Here is a 25,090-nt window from a genome sequence, read left to right as displayed (position 1 = left end):
CCTGGGTGGCTCAGTGGGTTGAGGCCTCTGCTTTCAGCTCGGGTCATGATCCTGGGGTCCTGGGATCGAGTCCCGAGTTGGGCTCTCTGCTCGGCAGGGAGCCTGCTTCCTCCCCTCTCTCTCTGCCTGCCTCTCTGCCTGCTTGTGGTCTCTCTCTGTCAAACAAATAAAATCTTAAAAAAAAAAAAAAAAAAAGCTATGATTTTTAGCTATCATTACAAGATTACAAGAGAAATCTCTCTCTATATATATTCCTAGAGAACAATACCATTGTCACACTGAACCAATTAAACACTGATACAGTAATATTATCTAACATAATAGTCTCCATGTATCCCAAGTTTGTCCTTAATAGTCTTCTTCTCTAAACTGAAGTTCCAATAATGGGCACATACCTTTGGTTATCATATCTCTTTGGTCTCCTTTAATCTAGAACAGTTCCCTGCTTTTGTTTTTCATGGCTTCATGGCTTTAACTTTGAAGAGTCTAAGCCAGTTTTCTAATAGTATGTCCCACCATCCCATCTGGATTTGTCTGGTTTACTTTTCACGATTCAGACTTCAACACTGACCACAAACAATGAAGGTTATGTTGTATAGTTCTCACTATATCACAACAGAGGCATAATACCTACCTATTATTGGTGATACTAAGTTTTATCACTTGCTAAGGAGGTATCTGCCAGATCTTTTGCTGGTCATGCTCTGCAATGGCCAAAGCCTCTTATGTCCTCCTGTGTTGTGATCTCTCCCCACCCTCTTTGAAGACAACTTGGTATTCTCCTTCAGATGGCCGAGGCCAGGTTAGGAGGAATTGGGGCTTACAGAAGCATTTGTAGAAACTCTGTCTGAAATCTTCACTGTTAGACCTAGTATAGACTATCTATGTCAGAAGACTTCTGGGTGCTCCCTGATTTACAAGAACAAGCAAAAGTCACTTAGGACAGCAACACCCTTTCACAGACAGGACTCAATCTCTGAGAATTCCCACTGCCACTCCTGGCCTCCTATTGGACATAAAGAACATTTCACAGGCCAGTGAGTTCTGATGTCCCAGTCCCATAGGTTGGCAATGCATAATCCTAAAACTTGTAGTAGTGTTGTATGTTCAATTCTCTAGTTTATCTCTATGCAGTGAGTTTCCAGGCATATCTGGTACAGAAACTCTATACCCCTCCTCTGCCTTCCTCAATAACCCCCAATAATTATGAAAGGCCGGGATCTAGTGGCCATAACATGACCTCAAGTTACCATAGCCTTCAAAAGGTATGCAATCATCAGGTACAAGAAATCATAGGTAGATGACATAAAACCAACTTGTAAGGAGCATCCTAACTTACCTTGCGTACCAATGTAAGCATTCTTCTGCTTGTAGCCATCCATGAAACTGGCATTGATGTAATCTGTCTAATGATAAAAAGGAAATATCATTGCAGCTGTGTGAAATACACCATTTGGGTGGGAAAAATGATGTACAAGGTAAATAAAACCCAAGGTGTAGATATTCTCTTCCTGTCAGGAAGACAGTGAGGAGCAAAAGGATCAATTCAAAACTTTGCTTCTACAGGGTTGCCTGGGTGGCTCAGTTGTTAAGCCTCTGCCTTTGGCTCAGGTCATGATCTCAGGGTCCTGGGATCGAGTCCTGCATTCGGCTATCTGCTTGGCAGGGAGCCTGCTTCCTCCTCTCTCTCTTTCTCTGCCTGCCTCTCTGTCTACTTGTGATCTCTCTCTGTCAAATAAATAAATAAATTCTTAAGAAACACACACACACACACACAAAACTGAAAAGTCCAAAACATGAGGAGATACCACATCATACCCATTAGGATGGTTACAGGTACAAGATGGATAATAACAAATGTTGACAAAGATGTATAAAAACTAGTACCCTCATATATCCCTAGCGGGAATGTAAAATGGTCCAGTCATGTTGGAAAACAGTCTGGCAATTCTTCAAAAGGTTAAACACAGAGTTACCATATGACCCAGCAATTTCACTCCTAAGGGTGAAGTGGAAACAACTCAAATGGTATTCACTTGATGAATGGAGAAATAAAGGTGACTAGCCATATAAAAGAGTATTTTTTAGCAATAAAATGGAGTGAAGCACTGACACATGCTACAACATGGACGAACCTTGAAAACATGCTAAGTGAAAGAAGCCAGACACAAAGGCTACATATTGTATGATTCCATTGATACGAAACGTCCAAAATAGGCAAATCCATAGAGACAGAAAGCACACAGACTGGGAGAAAATGGGGTTTGACTGCCAAGGGTATGGAGTTCCTTTTTCAGGTGATAAGAATGTTCTAAAGTTGACTGTGGTGGTGAATATATTAAATATTCACTGTGAATATATTTAAAAAGAACTGAACTAGGGGCACCTGGGTGGCTCAGTCGGTTAAGTGTCCAACTCTTGCTTTCAGCTCAGGTCATGATCTCATAGTCAAGAAATGAGCCCCACTGGGGGCTCCACGCTCAGGAGGGGCTCTATGGGAGAGTCTCTCCCTCTGCTCCTCCCCCCACTTGCAAGCACCTGTGCTCTCTAAATAAATAAATAATCTATCTTTTTTAAAAGGACAAAAACCAAACTACTGAATAATATACTTTTTTTTAATAAAGATTTTATTTACTTGACACAGAGAGAGAGATCACAAGCAGACAGAGAGGCAGGCGGAGAGAGAGCATGGGAAGGAGGCTCCCTGCTGAGCAGAGAGCCTGATGTGGGACTCGATCCCAGGACCCTGAGATCATGACCTGAGCTGAAGGCAGAGGCTTAACCCACTAAGCCACCCAGGTGCCCCCAATATACATTTTTTAAAAAAGATTTTATTTATTTATTAGAGAGAGAGAGAGCATGTGTACACTTGAATAGGGTGAGAGGCAGAGGAAAAAGGAGAGAAAAAATCCCAAGAAGAAACACCCCACCCCCTCCACCAAGTGCAAACCCAGACGTGGGGCTCAATCCAAGAACCCTGAGATCATGACCTGAGCTGAAATCAGGAGTTGGATGCTGGACCAACTAAGCCCCCTGGGTGCCCCTATATACTTTAAATGCGCAAATTGTATGGTATGTGAATTACATCTCAATAAAGCTGTTATTTACCCAAAAAGGAGTCCATTAAGATTTGCAGCATTGGTTCAAAACCAAAAGGGAGGCAAGCCAAGCACCTTGAGCAGGAACATCCTGTCTATGCTGTCACACACAAAAGGTAAAGTGTGACTGGAGAAGGAAGAAAGCTCTACCTCATATCTAGCACCATCAACAGCATTGGCCAAACTCCCAGGCTCCTTTACTACCTGAACTGACACAAAGCAACAGCCAGACAGATTTAGAGAAGCCTCAGTGAACAGATCTTGACTCACTGTCTTCTGGGAGACTTGTCTCATCTCCTAGTGTCCTCAGTCTTAATTCAACATCATTAGCTATCAGGAAATTAAATAGGATTTTAACTTTTATTATTTTTATTATACCTTCTCACAAGATCTCTGCCAACACTCTTGCTGATAATCCAAGCTGACAGAAGAGAACCACAGATGCAGCCACAGTATCAAGTCACAGTATAACTAGTTGAGAGTATCTAAAGGTACTATGAATAGCAGACCATGTGGAGGGGCATAGGAGGACAAAGACAAAGTTTCAATGTCAAACTAGAGAAAATTCATAGTCCACTCCACTCTAGGAAGTCAGAGTGACTCCCTAAACCTGTCACCTTCTCTCCACTGAGTTCCATCGCTTGGGGAAGGCAGTCTGAATTGTCAGTATCCACAGCCACCCTCAGAAGGCTTCTCCACGTCATGGTCAAACCCACATTACTCGGATATGTGTCTGTTAGCCAGTCAATCTACCAACTTATCCTATCACTAGTTATTTATTTATTTTTAAAGATTTTTATTATTTATTTGACAGACAGCAAGAGAGGGAACACAAGCAAAGGGAATGGAAGAGGGAGAAGCAGACTCTCCACTGAGCAGGGAACCCCTAGCGGGGCTTGATCCCAGGACCCTGGGATCATGACCTGAGCTGAAGGCAGATGCTTAAGGACTGAGCCACCCAGGTTCCCCTATTACTAATTATTTAGGCAAGAGTTTCTTGCTTTCTCCTTCCACAGCAGTTGATACTGACCTCATACTACTAGTGTTCTACTGACTAAGACATCTTCACTGAGCTAAGGAACCACCTGCAGCAGACCCAGCAAGCTAAAAGCCTCAATCACTCCCAACCAGGCTGCGTATCCAGGGTCCACGATAGTCCACCCAGGCTATCTTCGGCTCAGCCTGGCACAATCAAGTGCTATACCCTGTAGGACCCAGGCAAGAAGGCACAGAAAAATACAAAGAATTTACCTGGTACAAGCCAGTCGACACTATTCTGTAAGTAATGTATAAGTTGTTACTCTTGGAGCTACCTTCACACTTTGAAAAGAAATATCACTAGTTTACTACTTTAATGGAGACTTACTATTTCTTTACAACTAAGGATACAAGCTTTCAGTATCCTCCTCTTTGAGAGCACTGGGAATTAAAATCAGCCATTTCAGAAGAATCATCAGAAATTAAAACTGAAAATGACCTCAGACATAAAGCATAGACTAGGGGGAAAACTGAAATAGCAGAGAATCAAACCAAGTACTCTATGTTATGGGCTATGTTCAATAGAAACTGTGACTAATAGCTTTATAATTCCAGAAGCAAATCTGGTGACCAATTCAATAATAAACCTGAATCCACCATTTATTGTAGAAATAAAGCTTCTGCCAATGTTTGCAGTAATGAAAGGAGTTTAATTCAAGTGATGATCTTTAGATTAATCATAGGATGACTGGAACAGTCTGGTGGTATACTGGGATTCACTAATTCCATCAGAAATAATTTACTGAAGGCCTGATATGTACTGTTCTAGGTACTGGAAACACAGCAGTCAAGAAGACAGATAAATACCGCTATCTGACTCCAGAGTCCCAACTCAACCATTATACTCCACTCATTCAGAGTATATATTTGATGATCTCAGTAATAGTCATGAATTTGCCCTAAGCTGGCCAGACACTGAGCTAATGCTCCTGCAGGAAAACCCTTTCGTAAGGGTCCTGGGCAGGGCTATGAATTCAGTTTACACATGATCTTAGCCAAAAGGCCAAGAAGCAATTGAATTCAGTTTATATACTGGAAACGTAGGGTCAAAAGGGTTAAAACCATGATCCTAGGGTCTCAATCCACGTATCATATATACCCAAATACTAGGCAATAATTTTCCCAAAAATTATCCCCCAGAAAAAAAGAGACGGGATGTAACAAGCTCCTATAGTGTGTGGCCATGTTAAATGGGCACTATTTAAATTCCTTTCTTTGAACAATGGCCTCAATCAGTGCTGTTTTTTTGATGCATATGGAAGGCACCAGACAGAATTGGCATATCCAAAGGAAAAAGAAGAAATGTAACACATACTTGGTTGCTGACCTCAAAATTCTAAGTGTTGGATGTTGCTGTGAAGAGGACTTTAAAAAACAGTAAGTGAATAATCATGCTACAGAAAATACATGGGATACAGGATGGATGGAAGGATAAACTGTGTTAATGTTATGCTAATAGACTTTTCTTGCTTAGGATAAATTTTTCAGTGACAATACCATATACTTAAAGAAGTAAAAACTGTGTGCTCTGGAAAACTGTTAGATTGACTCAGGAAATGGCTCAAATGAGGACAAAGACATTGATGTTAAAGATGCATGTGAGGAGTTTCACTAAATATCTATACTAGTATAAACATATGTGATTTTTAATATGAACAGATATGATCAAATTAGTATATTAAATAACATAATCACTTGACCATTTCAACTCTATCCCTAGATACTTACGCGTACACTAGTTGTCCAAAATTATTTTTAGATCTTCTAGGTGGAAAAATCACAGGTCACTTTAATTAGAGTTGCCCTGTATTGATACATATACATTCACTAATATGGTGGACAACAGGACTATAATTTTACAACTAGGAGTGAAAGGAGAAATAACTGACATTTATCAAGCACCTATGATATACCAGACCTTGCGCTATCAGCATTTACATAAATTTTTCCATTTAATTTCCACTTAGTCCTGTGAGATGGACTTACAGGGACTTGCTTATGGTAACAGACTAACTCATACATAGCAAAGTTAAAACTCCAACCTGATCTCTCTGGTGTAGAGTTCATGTTCTTTCTACTATGGCATTAGTAAGCTTCACTTTGGAAAATTTCCCTCAGTGCTCCTGAAAAGATAGCACTTATCTGTGTACCTGAGTGTGACCACTTCGTTTGGTCAATTTCACTCTAGTTTGGTCCAGGCAGGGTACATCCCCATAGCGGTTCTTCTCTAGGTTTCCTGGAGACCTGAAGAAAATGAAACAGACAAACTAAAACAAAGACAGAAAAGGCAGAAGGAGTGTATATGTGTACATACAAAGTCCAGCGACGCAAAGGTGGGTGACCGTTACCACTGGTGTTGAAGACATGAAGCAATGATCTAATCTATCCATATTCTGTATCATTTAATTTTTTTTTTAAGATTTTACTTATTTATTTGACAGAGAAAGTGACAGGGAGAGAGGGAACACAAGCAGGGGGAGTGGGAGAGGGAGAAGCAGTGAGCAGGGAGCCTGATGCTGGGCTCTGGGATCATGACCTGAGCCAAAGGCAGATGCTTAATGACTGAGTCACCCAGGTGCCCCTCATTTAACATTTTTAATATGTGTGTATTCCTGGGCAAATAAAGATATTTTCATTCAAAAGAGAAAATGAGGGGTGCCTGGGTGGCTCAGTAGGTTGGGCCTCTGCCTTAGGCTCAGGTCCTGATCCCAGGGTCCTGGGATTGAGCCCTGAGTCTGGCTCCTTGCTCGGTGGGGAGTCTGCTTCCCCCTTCTGTCTCTCTGCCTGCCTCTCTGCCTACTTGTGATCTCTGTGTGCCAAATAAATATGTAAAATCTTAAAAAAAAAAAAAAAGAGAGAAAGAGAAAATGAGAGGGAGATAGGGGTATAGACAGCACCAAAAACAAATCTGGCTTCTAAGAAACCTAAGTTCCAGTTTAATATGGTAGGTTGACAGCATATGTTTGACTCCACTTCATCTAGTAAAATCACAATAAAGGCACTAATCAGTACAAACCCCAAAATGATGGCAGAGACATTTGCAAACAAAGAGTGAAATCCATTTGGCAGAGAAAAACAGATGGAGGAATATTGGCTGCCTTGGTCAAATGCAGAAAACTAGGACCCACAGAGGTATCTACAGAGAGACACAATGACTCACTCTCACCACTCCCACATCCTGGAAAGCAAGGTGAGACACAGGGTTAAAAATAGAGAAATAAATGAAAATCTGAATGATAGTGAGAATTCCCTGCCCTGTCCTCTCCTGTCCTATATTTATATCAAGCTTGGACCCTCCCAAGCAAGAAAGTAGAAAATTCCTCTCTGGAGAAAGTGAATAGCCCTATATGAAAGAATTCTATCACTTGGAGTACATCAACAACAAGCTAGCTGATCATTTAAATTTGCAGATCACTCACAGAAAGAGCATTTCCAAGCAGCTTTTAAGGATGCCCCCCATAATGTAAATTAACAGCCAGAGACCTCCAGATAATTACAGAAAGCTCCAACACAAAAAAAGAGACCAATCAAACACATAGTAAGGAAAAAGCACAAGAGAGAGTCAGTAAGAAAAAGTAGAAAAGACTATAATTAAGGGCGCCTGGGTGGCTCAGTCGGTTGGGCCTCTGCCTTTGGCTCAGGTCATGATCTCAGGGTCCTGGGATCGAGTGCCGCGTCGGGCTCTCTGCTTGGTAGGGAGCCTGCTTCCTTCTCTCTCTCTCTCTCTCTCTCTCTACCTGCTTCTCTGCCTACTTATGATCTCGCTCTGTCAAATAAATAAATAAAATCTTTAAAAAAAATAAAAAATAAAAGACTATAATTAATACCCTCAGAGAGAAAAAGGTACTATATCTATGAAATAAGAGCAGGATGCTATAAGAAAGGAACAGAGAAGAAAAGCTCTTGGAAAATAAGTATGCTAACCAAAGTAAAAACTTTAATAAAAGAGATGGAAAAGAAAGCTGAAGAAATTTTCCAGAGTAAAGCGAAAAGTCAAAGTGATGAAAAATGTGAGAAAAAAATTAAGAAAATAAGACAATCATTCTAGAGCAGGAGTCAGCAACTACAGCCTGGCCAACCTGTTTTTGTAAATACAAGTTTTACTGAAACACAACTAAGCCTGTCAGTTTAGTACTGTCCATGACTTCTTTTACGCTATAATGGCAGAGTTGATTATACTTGCAATAAAGATTGCAAAGGTGGGCGCCTGGGTGGCTCAGTGGGTTAAGCCTCTGCCTTCGGCTCAGGTCATGATCTCAGAATCCTGGGATCAAGCCCCACATCGGGCTCCCTGCTTGGTGGGGAGTCTGCTTCTCCCTCTCCCTCTGTGCTCTCTCTCTTAAATACATACATAAAATCTTTAAAAAAAAGTTAGGTATTTAACTCTAGAAGAAACAAAAAATTGAATTGATAAAACTTAATTTTATTTTATAGAAGCCGCCCATCTAGTTCTGTAGTGGAAAAAATTTACATAGTCATAATAATGTAAATAGTGACTACTGATTTAATTAAAAATATGACATTATTTTATTGGAAAAACAGTCAAAAGTGAACCGGAGACAAGGTATAAGCACCAAATGCCTACCTAACATAAAAATCAATGAAGAGTATTACAAGCATTTTATTTAGAATCACAGAAGAAATATCAGAAGAAACAGCTATTAAGAAAGAGTTAAGGGAAGCCTGGGTGGCTCAGTGGGTTAAAGCCTCTGCCTTCGGCTCAGGTCATGATCCCAGGGTCCTGGAATTGAGCCCCACATCGGGCTCTCTGCCTGCCTCTCTGCCTCCTTGTGATTTCTGTCTATCAAATAAATAAATAAATCTTTAAAAAAAAAAAAAAAAGAAAGAAAGAGTTGAAAATGGATACCTGGAGGAACCAAGAGTAAGGCAGAGGACTGCCATTAATTTTATCGTTCCTATTCTTCAGTACTATTTTGTTTTGGGGGGGGAAGTATATATATTGATGAGGCAAAAAGTTACTAAAATATAAATATTATCTAATATAAAATAATATTCTATTATTCATAGCTACCAACAAATATGTAACAGAATAAACAAAATAGTCTGGAAGGAAAAGGCACCATATTCATAGTAGTTGTAGCTTCTGGCGAATAGGGGAGAACTGAGGGTGAGGATTGGAAGGCATTTACAATGAATTCTTTCTTTTTTATAACAAAGAAAGATAGAGCAAATATGACAAAATATTAAAAACTGTCAGTATTAATTCTGGTGACAGGAACATAGTTGTTTATCATGTTATACTCTGTACTTTTCCATATTTTAAAAAATTCCCTCTTCCCACACAAATAAGTCCAACTGATATTTTACAAAATCCCAAGAACAATTCAAGGGAGGAAGGATTTTTGTCAGCAAATGGTGGTGGAGCAACTGGGTATCTACAAGCACATGAAAGTGCATGTGCGCATACACACACACAACATCAACATCAACCTAAATCTTACACCTTATACAAAAATTAATTCAAACAGATCACAGACTTAAATAAATGTGAAATATAACACTATAAAATGTTTAGGAAAAAAAGGAGAAAATCTTTGGGATTTAGGGTTAGGTGTTCTTAGATTTGGCATCAAGAGTGTGATCCATACAAGCGAACCCTGATTAAAGGATTTCATCAGAATAAAACTTGTGCTTCACCAGGGACCGTGTTAAGAGGATAAAGACAAGCTACAGACAAAAAACAAAACAAAACCCCACAGGGGCGCCTGGGTATCTCAGTGGGTTGAGCCGCTGCCTTCAGCTCAGGTCATGATCTCAGGGTCCTGGGATCGAGTCCCACATCGGGCTCTCTGCTCAGCGGGGAGCCTGCTTCCTCCTCTCTCTCTCTCTCTCTGCCTGCCTCTCTGCCTACTTGTGATCTCTCTCTGTCAAATAAATAAATAAAATCTTTAAAAAACAAAAAACAAAAAACCCACAAACCATGTATCCAACCAAGAACCCGTATCTAGACTATATTTAAAAACTCAAATCTCAATAGTTTAATAAAAAGTCCAAATTGAAGGGAGCCTGGGTGGCTCAGTCATTGGGTGTCTGCCTTCGGCTCAGGTCACGATCCTGGGGTCCTGGGATCAAGCCCCACATCCGGCTCCCTCCTCGGCAGGAAGCCTGCTTCTCTCTCTCCCATTCCCCTTGCTTGTGCTCCCTCTTTTGCTGTGTGGCTCTCTCTTGTTAAATAAATAAATAAAATCTTTAAAAAAAAAAAAAAGGGAAAAGAGCATGACATTTTGCGAAGAGAATATACAGATGGTAAATAAACACATGAAAGATGCTTGATATCATTAACTATTAGGGAAATGTAAATTATACCAACCTATTACACACCTATTATGACAACTAAAATAAAAAACGGTGGTGGCAAGAGCAAATGCTGATGAGGATGCTAAGAAACTTGATCATTCAGACATTGCTAGGGGGTACATCGAATGGTACACCTGGGCAGTTTCTCATCAAACTAAACATCTAATTACCATATGCCCATCACACCCTTGGACATTTGTCCCAGAGCAATGCAAACATATGTTCATACAAAACCTAGATACAATCATTCATAGCAGCTTTACTTGTAGGTGCCAGAAACTCTAAATAACCTAGATGTCCTTTAACAGGTGAACAGTTAAACAAACCATTCATACCATGGAGTAGTACTTGGCAATAAAAAGGATAAACTATTGATACATGAAACAACAACTTGGGTGAATCTCCAAGGAATTATACTGAGGGAAAAAGGCCAATCCTAAAAGGTTACATATGGTATGATTCTACTTATATAAGAACATTCTTGAAATGAAAAAACTATAGTAACAGAGACCAGATTAGTGGTTGTAAGGGTTAGGGATGGGGAGGGGTGGGATTGAGGTATGTGATGATGTAATTTGTCTATATCTTGACTGTGGTGATAGATATACAAACAAACATGTGGGCTAAAAATCACCCGGAACTAAATACACACACACACTCTAAAACTGGGGAAATCTGAATAAGACTGGTGGATAATAATAGCAATATCCTAGTTGTGATACTACATGATCCTATATTTATAAAAGAAGACACCATGGGAAAACTCTGGAAAGGGTACATGTGATCTCTCTGTATTATTTCTTACAACTTCATGGGAATCTACAATTATAATAAAAAGATAAATTTTAAAATATCATTTTCAAAGCATGGTGTAGGGGAGAAGAAAAAAGAGAAAGAAAGTTTCTTGGTCCATGGGCATCCTGACAACAATAAGTACTCTGATATCTACTTCATAATCCAGAAGTCCAAAGGAGAAATAGTTTGTTCTGTATAAGCAGTTTTACTGGAACTTAGTATAAGACAGAGACCTCGAGCTAATTTGGATTCTGGGTTCTAGCTCCTGAAGTGGGAGACTCATTCATTCAACAAGGGACAAGACTAGCAAGTCTTTCAATAGGACTGAAAAGTATTCTCTGTCTATAACATGATGGCCGGTTTGGATGATGCCAAGAGGACAATCCAAACCTGATTTTTTAATGGAGGGAAGGGGGGAAATAGTAGAAATGACATCTCAAGGACCTCACAGCAGAAGCCCCCAGAACAAAGTTAGGAATCCCCAAGACAAGTATGCATCCTCTTGGAGCAGCCCAGGACTCTTCTCAGCTCCATAATACTTCCTTGATTCAAAAGTAGAGGGGGAAGAACTGATTGGGACAAAGACTGGATGCATATGGAGGCTGTGAACTGGTAAGAAAGAAATAGCTGTGTGGGAGAAAAGGATACTCTGTTCCACTTTGATATATGCTCTGCTTTCTTGCTGTTTTTTTCCCCTTCCCTTTGCATTTTGCTCTATTGACTTTCTTCTCAACTGTTTCTTCTCTCTTCTCTTATCCCTTTCCTAACTCATTCTTTTCCCTCTTTCCTTTGTCTAAGCCTCTCTCCCTGCATCTTCTTTACAGTACACTGACCAAGCTGGACAGGAATTACAAGGGGGAAGAGGTATTCACAGAATCAAGGATTCTTAAAACATTTAAGCTACACAAGCAGGTTGATATCAGAGTTGAACATCATATATTACATACAGGAAAACTGGGGTGCAGCCAAGGGAAATAACCTGCATAAATCACAGAAGGGATTTTGGGCTATGCTGGAACTTGAGCCTGGGACAGTTTCCCTAGTTTTCAACACAGAAACAGAAATTTCTGCAGCAGCCAGGGACAACAGGGTAAAATGAGAGCAGTTAAGAGAAATGATCTATGCCCTATGGCCAACAATAGTTACCAAGTAATTATGAACCAGTTATAAACTAGCCACGTAGCTCTGTAGATAGATAGATACAAGGAAAATCCCAAAGGCCAAATTCCTAAGAGTTAATTCTTTTCTCTTACTGACTGTAGATTATTTTAATGCACCAGAACCCCTCCTAAGAAAGTAATGTTATACTATAAATGCTCTAGAAAGAAACTGCCCAAATAAAAGGACCAGAGATCACAATGAAAACAGGAATTGAGAGCCTACATTTTTGTTGTTTCCCCCAAACAAGTGCATTTCAGAAAAATATCTTAAAATGCCTCCATTATTACATGGTTCTCCGGATGATACTAAAGACCTCCAGAAATTCAGAATATAGGGTATTGGCATCAGGCACCAGAGTAGGAGGTGCCTGTTTCTGGATGAGAGAACCACCATCTGAGTAAGAGTCATGCTCCTAACACAAGCAAGAGCCTCTGTTAAGGAAATGAGATGTGGATGGAGCTGCTGCCAACACGCACCAGTAGCATGTTGGTGACCCACTGTCAGTCCAAACCTTTCTTACTTACATAGAACAGTGGAAAGTCCCAACAGGGTTCTCACGGCGAATGTCTTCATACTCCTCATATATCCCTCGCTTTTGCCTGGTACTAACATAGTCCATCAGCTCTTGGATGGTCATGGCATGGGGGCCTGGAACATGTACTGAGTCCCAGTCTAAGGCAGGAGGGAGGGAGAACAGGATGATCTCATCGAAGGGGTCTGGGTGGCCGTTCATCTGGGGCAGAAACTGGAAATTCCAAGACGCGAGGTCAATTTTGACGTACCCACCCAGGTTTTCTGGAAGGCACTCCCTGGGCAGGTGCTGGGTGACCTCAGATGTCTTTAATATCTGAATCTGCAAAGCCAGGAAGAACCACATGAGTATGGACAGGAAAAAAAAGACATAGACAGTGAAGATAAAGAACAAATGTGTTTATATTAGGTTTGAAGAATAGGATGAGATTTGCTTGAAATACATGGTATACTTGTAAAAGAAGTAGACTACATTTCATCTGCCTGGGATTACAGTCCTATAACTTCCCCAAAGGTCTGACTTCCCAGAATGTATATCAAATACACTCCTGTAATTTGCACCTGCATTTTTTAAGATTTTATTTTTAAGTAATCTCTATACCCAACATGGGGCTCAAACTCACAACCCCAAGATCAAGAGTCATGCACTCTACTGACTAAGCCAGGCAGGTGTCCTGGGAGCCCTTTTATATACCTCAAAAGGAAAGTACACTGAACAAAGCCTTTATACTATTAACAATGCTTCCCAGTGACATCTCATGTAGGTATTTGCCTTTTTGATTATTAAGAATGCACAGGTAGGGGCGCCTGGGTGGCTCAGTGGGTTAAAGCCTCTGCCTTCGGCTCAGGTCATGATCCCAGGGTCCTGGGATCGAGCCCCGCATCGGGCTCTCTGCTCAGCGGGGAACCTGCTTCCTCCTCTCCCTCTGCCTGCTTCTCTGCCTACTTGTGATCTCTGTCTGTCAAATAAATAAATAAAATTAAAAAAAAAAAAAAAAAAAGAATGCACAGGTAGTGATTTTTTTTTGGTCAACCCCATAGTAAGGTAACCAACTCTAAGTCTAGCGCTTTACTCACACACAGTTCAGTATGGATGTTCTCAAAGGTAGTTTTCTATGAAATTAACACTAGACCCAGACACAGGATAGCCCAGGAAAACTGCCAGAAAAGTAATCCTAATTCTGCTCTCTGCTTAGACACAACCTTACTGAACAAAACGGGCCTAGTTGACATAAAGTTTGTGTGAAATGGGAATGCTTGTCACTCTTGCTGTTGTCTCTTCTTAGAATGCCCTCTTTTCCTCCTTGCCCTCTTCATGGACAAGCTACAAAGCTCACCTCTTCTGTGAAGCCCTCCCTGACTGCTCAATACAATATTCTCAACTCTGTGTCTACCTCATGTCTACCTGTGTGTTCCCTATCAGGAACAGGAGCTCTCTACAGGTAAACGAAGTCTCCCTCCATTTTTTATTCCCAGGGCCCAGAACCTGGACTGTAAAGGTGCTCATATATTTTAAGTTTATATACACATTAATACTTACATATAACAAGTGCAAGAATTTGCCTGAGGAGTCCTATCAAAGAGTACCTTGGAAAAGATTTCTCCTACTCTCAGTCACTAGGTCCCTAAGTATTTCCACAAAGTCAAACGTCTTCAGTTTCCCCTCTCCAACGCAAGTCTCCCCCACTATAAAGATCCACATTGTTGTTGATATAATCTCATAATTCTATACTACAAAAATCTCTAATAATATTTCATAACAACTATAATCAGATTACATCAATGTTTCATATGCCCTTTCTTTCAAGGGTGAGAAATGAATGAATGAATAAAACCAAAACCTTTCAGTCCTGGAACACTCAGGAGATAGTAACAGAATTAAGATCATTTTAGACAACACCTTTTTTTTTTTAAGACAACATTTTTGAAGTTAGGAAGCAACAAGGTGTTTTAAGAGAAAAATGCCAGGAATGGAAATAGACATATAAAGAATTATAGTGAAAGATTCTCCTCCACCACACTGGTGGTCAAACGACAGATTAGTATTTCCAGCTGAACAAATTCAAACATCAGTTCAATTAATGCAATTCTATTAGAGATTGTTAAATACACAGGTATAGCACTAGGCTAAATTCTGGAAGGAGTAGTTATTCCTAAGTTATCCTGGGACACACTCCTTCACTATTATCTTTATGCAAGATACTATTGAGGGAGAGTGCCAGACAAATTATTTCTACCTCCTAACTTCAAGGAACTTGCAGGACAGTGGGAAAGGAAGCCTGTACTAACCTGAGTAAAGAATAAGGCAGAAAATATAAAATGGATACACTAATAGAAGTAGAAAGCACTTTAGGAGACAGCCCAGACAAATTCTATTGAAGGTAAAAAATTAATTGGCAGGTTTCAACAGCAGAAATGGGAAGTTTGTCACCTCCTTCAAATAACCACCTCCACCTACAAATAAAATAAAGCTTGCCTTACCCTCTCCCGGACTTTGTCCTTCAGGAGGAGGCTGATGATGGAATAGGGCACTCGGAACCATATTGGAGCTCCCACAATCAATACTTTTTTCAAACGAGCAGGAAACGCTCCCTGTGGAGGACACACATGAAAATTTAAAGATATCAATTAAGGCACTGGAATCTATGACTGTTCAAACCCAGAGTGTAGGTTTTCTGCTCCCCATCCTTACCCAGCAGGGGGAGTCTAAAGCCCAATTCAGGTTTCATTTCAGTAACTACAGAAGTGGTTAAAAATTTTAAAATTATACACCTGAAACTAATAGAACACTCTATGTTAACTATACTGGAATTAAAATGAAAAGCTTAAAAAAAATTAAAAGATGATTTACTTTTTTAAAAAAATTTATTTATTTGACAGAGAGAGCTAGCACAAGCAGGGAAAGCAGCAGGCAGAGGGAAAGGGAAATCAGAGGGAAAAGCAGGCTCCCCGCTGAGCAGAGAGCCTGACATGGGGCTCAATCTCAGGACCCTGGGATCATGACCTGAGCCAAAGGTAGATGCTTGACCAACTGAGCCACACAGGTGCCCCAAAAGGTGATTTACTTTTAAAAGTTATAATATTATATCTTCTTGTCAACATTAAGCTCTATGGATCAAAAATTGATACTGACTTTTGTCAGCATAAATGTGTATGCATCTTTAAGTTCTGCTTATTTAAACTTTAAGAAAGGGGTGCCTGGCTGGCTCAGTCCATGGAACCTGCAACTCTTGATCTTGGGGTATGTGAGTTCAAGTTCCATGCTGCGTGTAGTAAAAGTAAAATCTTGGGGCGCTTCTGTGGTGCAGTTGGTTAAGCATCCAACATTTGGTTTCGGCTCACGTTGTGATCTCAGGGTTGGAAGATCAGCCCCATGTCAGGCTCTGCACTCAGAGCAGAGTGTGTTTAAGACCCTCTCTTTCTCTCCAAGGCCCGACCCCCTGCACTCTCTCTCAATTAAATAAATGTTAAAAAAAAATAAAATATTTTTAAAACTTAAAAAAAAATCAGATCATGAATAAACAGTATGAAAGAAACATCTCTCTTAAAACCTTTGATTCTGACTTCTGCGTGTTTATAATTATTTTTTACCCATCTCTTCATCTAGTCATGAATTCATTTATTCAGTTGATAAATATAATCTAGTGGGCACAATGAAATCTAAAGGGAAGGAGACACCCTGATCCATACAAAGCATAAAAATAAAAAATTATTCTTTCCTAATTCACAGCTCTTGGTTTCATTTAGTTTAACATCCCGGATCTTCTCATGGGCAGGGATACCAAGTAATACTGGCACTCTAACTGGAAGAAATTATTCCCAAGGAATCAAAAAAAAAAAAAAAAAAAAAAGAGCAAATTGTAGCTAAGTATCTTCTACCATTTTCTCCCTATTCTTTTTCAAATTCTCAATTTGACTTGTCACTCTCCGGCTACTCTTCCACTGATTTGGGGGGTCCACAAACATACCCCATAGAGAATATACAGTATTCAGAAAATCCTCCATATTCCTCTTCACTGAAGTCTGAGAGACAATAATTTCAGGGTGCCTGGATGCCTCAGCTGATTAAGCGCCTCTTATTTCAGCTCAGGTCGTGAGATGGAGCCCCGCATTGGACTCTGGGCTCCATGCAGACTTGTGCAGAGTCGACTTGAGATCCTCTCTCGCCCTCTCTCTCTGCCCCTCCCTGTGCTTGCACACGAGTGCTCACATGCATACTCTCTCTCTCTCTCTCAAATAAACAAATAAAATCTTTAATAATAAAACCTTTAAATAACAACGACAACAATTTATTTCAGGACCTAAAGAGCCAAGGCACCTGCCAGGTCAAAAAAACAGTCTGGAGAAATACCTAAATCTCCACAAAATGATAAATTAAAAAATGGAAGCCTTGGGTGCCTGGGTGGCTCAGTGGGTTAAAGCCTCTGCCTTTAGCTCAGGTCATGATCCCGGGGTCCTGGGATCAAGCCCCACGTCGGGCTCTCTGCTTGGCAGGGAGCCTGCTTCCCCCGCTCTCTCTGCCTGCCTCTCTGCCTACTTGTGATCTCTATCTGTCAAATAAATAAATAAAATCTTTAAAAAAAAAAAAATGGAAGCCTTTATATCTACTTCTTCAGAGCGAAGAACTACACACTCAGGCTTGTTCCATTTAAATGACTGTATGGCATCCACATATACTGTTGATGGGAAATGGTTACATCTTCTAGAAGGCATCTAGCATTATATATCCTTAAAAATGTGCATATTCTCTGATCAAGTAATTCCATTTCTGACATTCTACCCTAAGGAAATAACCAGAAACATAAAAATTTATGAACAGAAATGTTTATTGCACCTTTTTTCTCCCCCAAAGATTTTATTTATTTACCCGACAGAGATCACAAGTAGGCAGAGAAGAAGGCAGAGAGTGAGGAGAAAGCAGGCTCCCTGCTGAGCAGAGAGCCTGATGCGGGGCTCGATTCCAGGACCCCGGGACCACTACCCATGCCAAAGGCAGAGGCCCCAACCCACTGAGCCACCCAGGCGCCCCTTGCACCTTTCTTTTTGGTGTTTAAAAACAGTACTTTAAAACTGGAAAGAAGGGGTACCTGGGTGGCTCAGTCATTAATCGTCTGCCTTTGGCTCAGGTCATGATCCCAGGGTCCTGGGATCAAGCCCCCTGTCACTCTCCCTGCTCAGCAGAGAGCCTGCTTCCCCCTCTCTCCCTGCTTGTGTCCCCTCTCTCACTGTGTCTCTGTCAAGTAAAATCTTTAAGATAGATAGATAGATAGATGATAGATAAAACTGGAAAGAATGAATGTGTCTGAAAAGGGGTAGGGCTTAACAAAATTGTATTATCCTATAGTAAGATTATTATACAGGGGCGCCTGGGTGGCTCAGTGGGTTAAAGCCTCTGCTTTCGGCTCAGGTCATGATCTCAGGGTCCTGGGATCAAGCCCCGAATCGGGCTCTCTGCTCAGCAGGGAGCCTGCTTCCCCCTCCCTCTCTGCCTGCCTCTCCGCCTACTGGTGGTCTCTGCCAAATAAATAAATAAAATCCTTAAAATTGACTAAAAAAAAAAAGATTATTATACAACCATTAAAATTAAAATTTCAAAGACTTTTTTGCGACTATGGAAAATGTTCATAATATAATCCTAATTAAACTAAACAGGACCAAAACTATAACCTTTTATTTTAAAAATTACACAATTTATACTTTCACAGAGAAAAAAGATAAAAATTATATCGAAAGTTCAACAGTTTATCTCTGAAAAAATTATGAGTTAATTTTACTCTTTTATTTTCTGTAATACTTTGTATTACTTTTACTTTTTACAACCTTATTTAAAGTATTTATATCCTGGGGGGCACCTGGGTAGTTCAATGGGTTAAAGCCTCTGCCTCCCACTCAGGTCATGATCCCAGGGTCCTGAGATCAAGCCCAGCATCAGGCTCTCTGCTTGGCAGGGAGCCTTGCTTCCCTTCCTCTCTGCCTACTTGTGATCTCTGTCAAATAAATAAATAAAATAATTTTTTAAAAATTTATATCCTGGGACACCTGGGTGGCTCAGTTGGTTAACCATCTGCCTTTGGCTCAGGTCATACACCCTGGGTCATGGAATCGAGTCCCATGTCTGGCTCCCTGGAGCCTGCTTCTCTCTCCTCTGCTCATGCTCTCTCTCTCAAATAAATAAAATATTTTTTAAAAAGATATGAATATAAAAGTGTTGAAAAACTTGGGGCACCTGGGTGGCTCAGTGGGTTAAAGCCTCTGCCTTCGGCTCAGGTCATGATCCCAGGGTCCTGGGATCGAGCCCCGCATCTGGCTCTCTGCTCAGCAGGGAGCCTGCTTTCTCCTCTCTCTCTCTGCCTACTTGTGATTTCTGTCAAATAAATACATAAAATCTTAAAAAAAAAAGTGTTGAAAAACTGTTTATTATAATAGATTGGAAAAAAATCCAACAACACAGAAATGTTTAAATAAGTTATAGTAAATACAGGATAGACTATTATTTAGCAATTATAAATATTCATAAAATAAACTTTTTGGAGCTTATTGTATATTGAAATTAAACAAACATAATTAAGATCATATTGAGGAACATCTAGAAGTGCCATATGCCAAAATGTCAACAGTGTTTATTTATGCATAATATAAATCTTGATGTGAGCTGTCCAAAATTTTCTATGATAAAAATTTTTTTCTGATTATAACAGTATTTTAAGTATAAAAGATAAATTATGAAAAAATTAGCCACCCTATAAATAATAATCAGCATAAAATGATAATGGTAAAAACATCTGATTTATAGTAACACTTGAACACATATACACTATCTCTTTCCCTCTCTTTTTCTCCCTGTAAGTTATTAGTATTACAAAAAAGATAATTTATCCTTGTTGTCTTCTGTGTTTTTAATACTTGAATATATTATTTTAGCCTAGGAATAAACTACATAAGACACATAGATAAAATAACTTTAAAACTTTGTTGAAAGACATAACAAGGAGCACCTGGGTGGCTTTAGTAGGCTGAGTGTCAGACTCTTGTTTTCAGTTCAGGTCATGATCCTCAGCCCCTCCCTAGCTCGTTCTCTCTCTAAAATAAATAAATTAAAAAAAAATTCTGGGATCGAGTCCCGCATCGGGCTCTCTGCTCTGCAGGGAGTTGGCTTCCTCCTCTCTCTCTCTCTTCCTGCTTCTCTGCCTACTTGTGATCTCTCTCTGTCAAATAAATAAATGAAATCTTAAAAAAAAAAATTTTTGAAAAAGTGCAAAGGCACTGGGGTATCTGAGGGAGAGGGTCAGAGACTTTTTCTTGAATTGCTTTTTAATTGCTTTTATAATAAAAAAAAGAAATAGGAGGTGTCTGGCTGGCTTAGTCAGTAGAGCATGCAACTCCCCGGCCCTTTTCAAGTAATCACTACATTCTACACAGGACTCAAACTCACAACCCTAAGATACAGAATCTCACCCCCCATTTACTGAACCAGCCAGGCATCCCTGAGCATGTGACTCTTGATCTCACAGTTGTGAGTTTAGAGATTACTTAAAAATAAAATAAAGGTCACCTGGGTAGCTCAGTGGGCAAAGCATCTGCCTTAACTCAGGTTATGATTCCAAGGATTTTGGGATCCAGCCCAGTGAAGGACTCCCTGCTCAGTAGAGACTCTGCTTCTCTCCCTTTGCCTCTTCCCACACCTCATGCTCTCTCTCACTTGTTCTCTCTCAAATAAAATCTTTAAAAAAAAAAGGGGGGGGGCGCCTGGGTGGCTCAGTGGGTTAAAGCCTCTGTCTTCAGCTCAGGTCATGATCTCAGGGTCCTGGGATCGAGCCCCATATCAGGCTCTCTGCTCAGCGGGGAGCCTGCTTCCTTCTCTCTCTCTGCCTGCTTCTCTGCCTGCTTGTGATCTATCAAATAAATAAATAAAATCTTTAAAAAAAAATTAAAAGTACACAAATTGTGTCCATGTAAAAAGAATAAAAATGCAAAAAAATATAGCCAAACAACTTTCAGAAAAAAACAGTGTGACAGGAAGCTTGACCTATGATATTAAACTTTAGAAGTATAATAAATAAAACCATGCTTTTATTGGTCTAGATGGGCTAGATCAATAGCATAGAGTGTCAGAAGAGACATGCCTACCGTATGGGAATTTAGTGTAATATAAAGGTATTACCTCAAATGAGTAGGGAAAAAATGTAGTAGTTAGTAAATGTTGCCCGGATAGCTGTTTAAAAGCAAATTATTTGATCTGTAATACTATATATTATATATGATATATATTATTGAATAAAGCATATATAGTATATGAAAATCATTATGAAAAATAATGAAAACATAGCAGTATGAGAAAAGACACTGTAAAATTGAGTAAGATACTACAAAAAATGCTGGTAACACATACTTAATATTATTTAATAGCAACTCCTATAAATTAGTAAGAGATAAACATGTTGGTAAAAAATTGGGTAAAGTATATGCAGGGCGCCTGGATGGCTCAGTAGGTTGAGCAACTGACTCCTGGTTTTGGCTCAGGTCATGATCTCAGAATGGTGCCCCAGGCTCTGTGCTCAGAGGGGCCTCTGAGATTCTGTCTCTATTTCTCCCTCTGCCCTTCTCCCCCAACTTGTGTATACTCGCTCTTGTGCACACTCTTCTCTAAAACAAATCTAAAAATCTTTTTAAAAAATTGAGTAAAGTATATGAGAAGAAAAAAAAATTTGTAAATACCTCTTGGCAATAAACATGAAAATACGCTGATGCTCATCAGTAATAAGAGAAACACCACAAAAAAACAAACATAATTAGAATCCAAACAACAAATCAATATTGATAAGACCGGTGAAAAAGGCTGTTAATGGGAGTGTAAATCTGAACTAAGTTTTTAGAGGGCTACTTGGCAATATTTGCCAAAATTTAAATGTGTGAATTCTTTGACCCTACAAATCTGTTTATAGCAATTTATCCTGAAGAAATGATTGGTCAAACAGATAAAAATATCTAAAACAATACTCACTGAAGCCTTTATAATAACACAAAAAAATAGCACGAACTTCATTTTTTCTGCTTGATATATCCACAAAAAGAATACTCTGCTGCCCTTAGAAAAAGTGAGGAAAGGGATGCCTGGCCCGCTCAGTTGCTAGAGCACGCAGCCCTTGATCTCAGGGTTGGGAGTTTAAGCTCCACACTGGGTGTAGAGCTTACTTAAAAAAAAAAAAAAAAAAAAAAAAAAAAAAAAAAAGGGAGAGAGAAAAGAAAAGAGTAATAGCTATAGGTACTGACATAGAAGGATGACAAAGACACAACTGTTAAGTAAAAAATGGCAAGTTATAATCACTGGCCATACTACTATGCCATATTTGTAAAGAAAAAAAAAATCATATATCATCCTTATCAGTAAAAAGAACTGAATCACAGCTAAATGCCATAATAGTGACTTTAGTAATATAATGAGTGACCAATGAACTACCAGAAAACAACACAAAATAATAATACCTCCTTTGTATACTGTTATAAAGCTCTAATAGCACTTCTAAAAATCTATTTCCACAGCAATGTCAAGTTAGATCCTAGAACAAAGGATGCATAGACTCATAGATCAATGATTTTCAAATTGCAAGTTGGCACATTTCAATGGGTCTTCAAATTGATTTGGTAGCTTACAACTAACTTTTTAAAAATAATGTTCAGAAAAATCAAAGTGAACATAGTAAGGGGTAATGCTTGTTTTGTGAAGCTTTTTTGTTTTGTGTAAACATCTACACCCTTCATCCTGGGACACTGAAATCTAAACAGCTCTGAAAACCTGAAGTTTCTTCTCAAGCTTAGTGCAAGAATTTATGGAGCAGGGGTGACTGGGTGGCTCAGTGGGTTAAGCGTCTGCCTTCAGCTCAGGTCATGATCTCAGGGTCCTGAGATCAAACCCCGCATAGGGCTCTCTGCTCAGCAGGGAGCCTGCTTCCCCCTCTCTCCACCTGTCTCTCTGCCTACTTGTGATCTCTCTCTCTGTGTCAAATAAATAAATAAAATCTTAAAAAAAAAAAAATTCATGGAGCAGCAAGATCTGACCTGAAATGCCATAGGCTATTCATAGCCTTTATTCTTCTCCACTCATTATGAATAATACGTTTCATTGCAAAAATATTTATGTGTTTGATTATAAAGTGGTATATATACTATATTATCTCTTAAAGTTCACAAGATTACAAAAGACCTCTGGACTTCTGGGAGTTTGGGATAAGAGTGTAGGAACTTATATATACATAGACCTCCACATGTATGTGTATAGGTTAGTATACACATACTTTTGTGTATGAAGTCAACATGTAAACATGTAAAACCTATTTCCGACTAGACTGAGACAAAAAAGTCTGACAGTCACTGGTTAGGTGACATTTTGCAGACACTGGACATACCTAGGACTTCATTAATTCTTATTCTACACACCTCCAGGAAAGGGGCAACACTCCTTTATGACTCAGAATGTTCCTGTGCATTTCCTTTTTTAATTCCTCCCACTTCACTTTTAAGACCATTTTGTATTCTGGGGAAGCACATATTAGTCATCATTTATGGGTGACCTTTACACTGAACATAAGGTCTGAAGTTTACATCATTCCTAAGTCTCCCAAAGAATAAAGTATCCTGGCCAGGGAAGGAGACTTGAGGGGCCTTCTCACAGCCTTACCTTCAGCAGGTTGAGAACTTTCTTGCCAAGATCCAGCTCAAAGTTGGTATAATTAGAACCACACATGTCATAGATAAACACCAGTCCGTTCCTCTGAGTTTCAAAGCTGTAAACCAACCATTGAACAAAAACATTTATAAGTAATAAAATGGATGAGAGAGGTTGAAAGCCTAGGGCACAAAAACAGAGTTATGGGACACATGAGGGACCAAAATAACTCTCTCCCTCAACACTGGTCTTACAAAAATATGATTCATCTTTGGTATCTGCTATACTTCTTACGATACTGTGATTTTACAATAAAAAATATATATATTTAGTCTTCAACCTGATTGGTGGCACTGAGCTCCTTTAAAACTCTTGGAATTTCCTAAGTGCAGAGAGAGTCAAAGGTGTCTTTTGTGATGTTAATGAGACAACAACTGCAATGCCCTTGGGTCCCAGAAAGAGAAGAGGGTGGTTGCCAGGGGAACCAACCTTGTGATTACAGAGGGTTGGTACTTTCACCCCACAGGGCCTCCCCTCCCCTCTCCCCTAGAGAAAGGGACTAGAGAATGAGTTCAATCTCAAATGCCCAATGATTTGGTCAATTATGCTCATGTAATGAAGCATCCATAAAAGCCCAAAAGGATAGGGTTTGGAGCTCTCAGATGGAGGTAGTGAAAGAGGGCCCTCTCAGAAAAGGCATGGAAGCTCTAGGGCTCTTTCACCATACCTTTTCTTATGCATCCCTTCCATCTAGCTATTTTGAGTTATATTCTTTTATAATAAATTGGTAACCTAGTAAGTAAAATGTTTCTCTGAGTTCTGTGAGCCACTGTAGTAAATTTCACCTACCCAAGTAGGGAAACTTCAAGCTATATAGCCTGTTGATAAAAAGTACAGGTGACAAACTGAACTTGCTACTGGCATCGTGTGTGGGAGTTGGGGTCGGACAGGACTAGTCTTATAGGATTGAGAACCTTTAACCTGTGGGATCTATCAGGCAGTGTCAGAATTGAGTTGGACCGTAAAACAGTTGGTGTCAGAGAACTGATGAGAGGTGTGGCCAAAAAACCCCACGCGTAGGAACTGGAATTATGCTTACTGATGCGTACTTATCAAGTGCCAAACTCCTAGATTGAGAATATTCCAGAACATCTAGGTTATCAAAATTTGAACTGTTTCCTCCCAGGTTTCTGAATCTGCCTATCCAAACTTCCTAACATTTCATCTTCAACTCAAAAGCTTCCTGTTCCATGAAGACCTCCCTGATAACCATGATCAAATGTACTGCTATCCTTATGTCCCTTGTAGCCCCATAAACCTTCCTGTGGGATTTCCTTGTGGTTCTTAAAGCATTTCAACTTTGTTTTGTTTTTGTTGTTTTAAAGATTTAATTTTATTTATTTATTTATTTATTTGAGAGAGAGACAGAGACAGAAAGAATACAAGTGCAGGTACAGGCAAAGGGAGAGAGAGATCATGATCTGAC

At 39.6% G+C, this 25,090-nt stretch overlaps 1 protein-coding gene across 1 annotated transcript in view; it reads right to left on the bottom strand.

Moving 5' to 3' along the window:
- PTPN9 (protein tyrosine phosphatase non-receptor type 9) overlaps positions 1–25,090 on the bottom strand; it is an 84,479-nt gene that overhangs the window by 11,317 nt on the left and 48,072 nt on the right. Inside the window, exons 5-9 of the mRNA XM_045070483.1 lie at positions 23,617–23,722; positions 15,423–15,533; positions 12,935–13,263; positions 6,287–6,380; positions 1,340–1,406 (exon numbers count right to left, since the gene is read on the bottom strand). Coding sequence (XP_044926418.1) covers positions 1,340–1,406; positions 6,287–6,380; positions 12,935–13,263; positions 15,423–15,533; positions 23,617–23,722 — 707 coding nt within the window. The remainder of the gene's footprint in view (positions 1–1,339; positions 1,407–6,286; positions 6,381–12,934; positions 13,264–15,422; positions 15,534–23,616; positions 23,723–25,090) is intronic.

The sequence above is a fragment of the Mustela putorius genome, unplaced genomic scaffold, assembly GCF_011764305.1.
Source record: "Mustela putorius furo isolate JIRA1106 unplaced genomic scaffold, ASM1176430v1.1 tig00003972_pilon_pilon_pilon, whole genome shotgun sequence".
Taxonomy (NCBI): domain Eukaryota; kingdom Metazoa; phylum Chordata; class Mammalia; order Carnivora; family Mustelidae; genus Mustela; species Mustela putorius.
The sequence above is the reverse complement of the archived record's forward strand: the minus strand, read 5'-3'. Positions and strand labels throughout refer to the sequence as shown.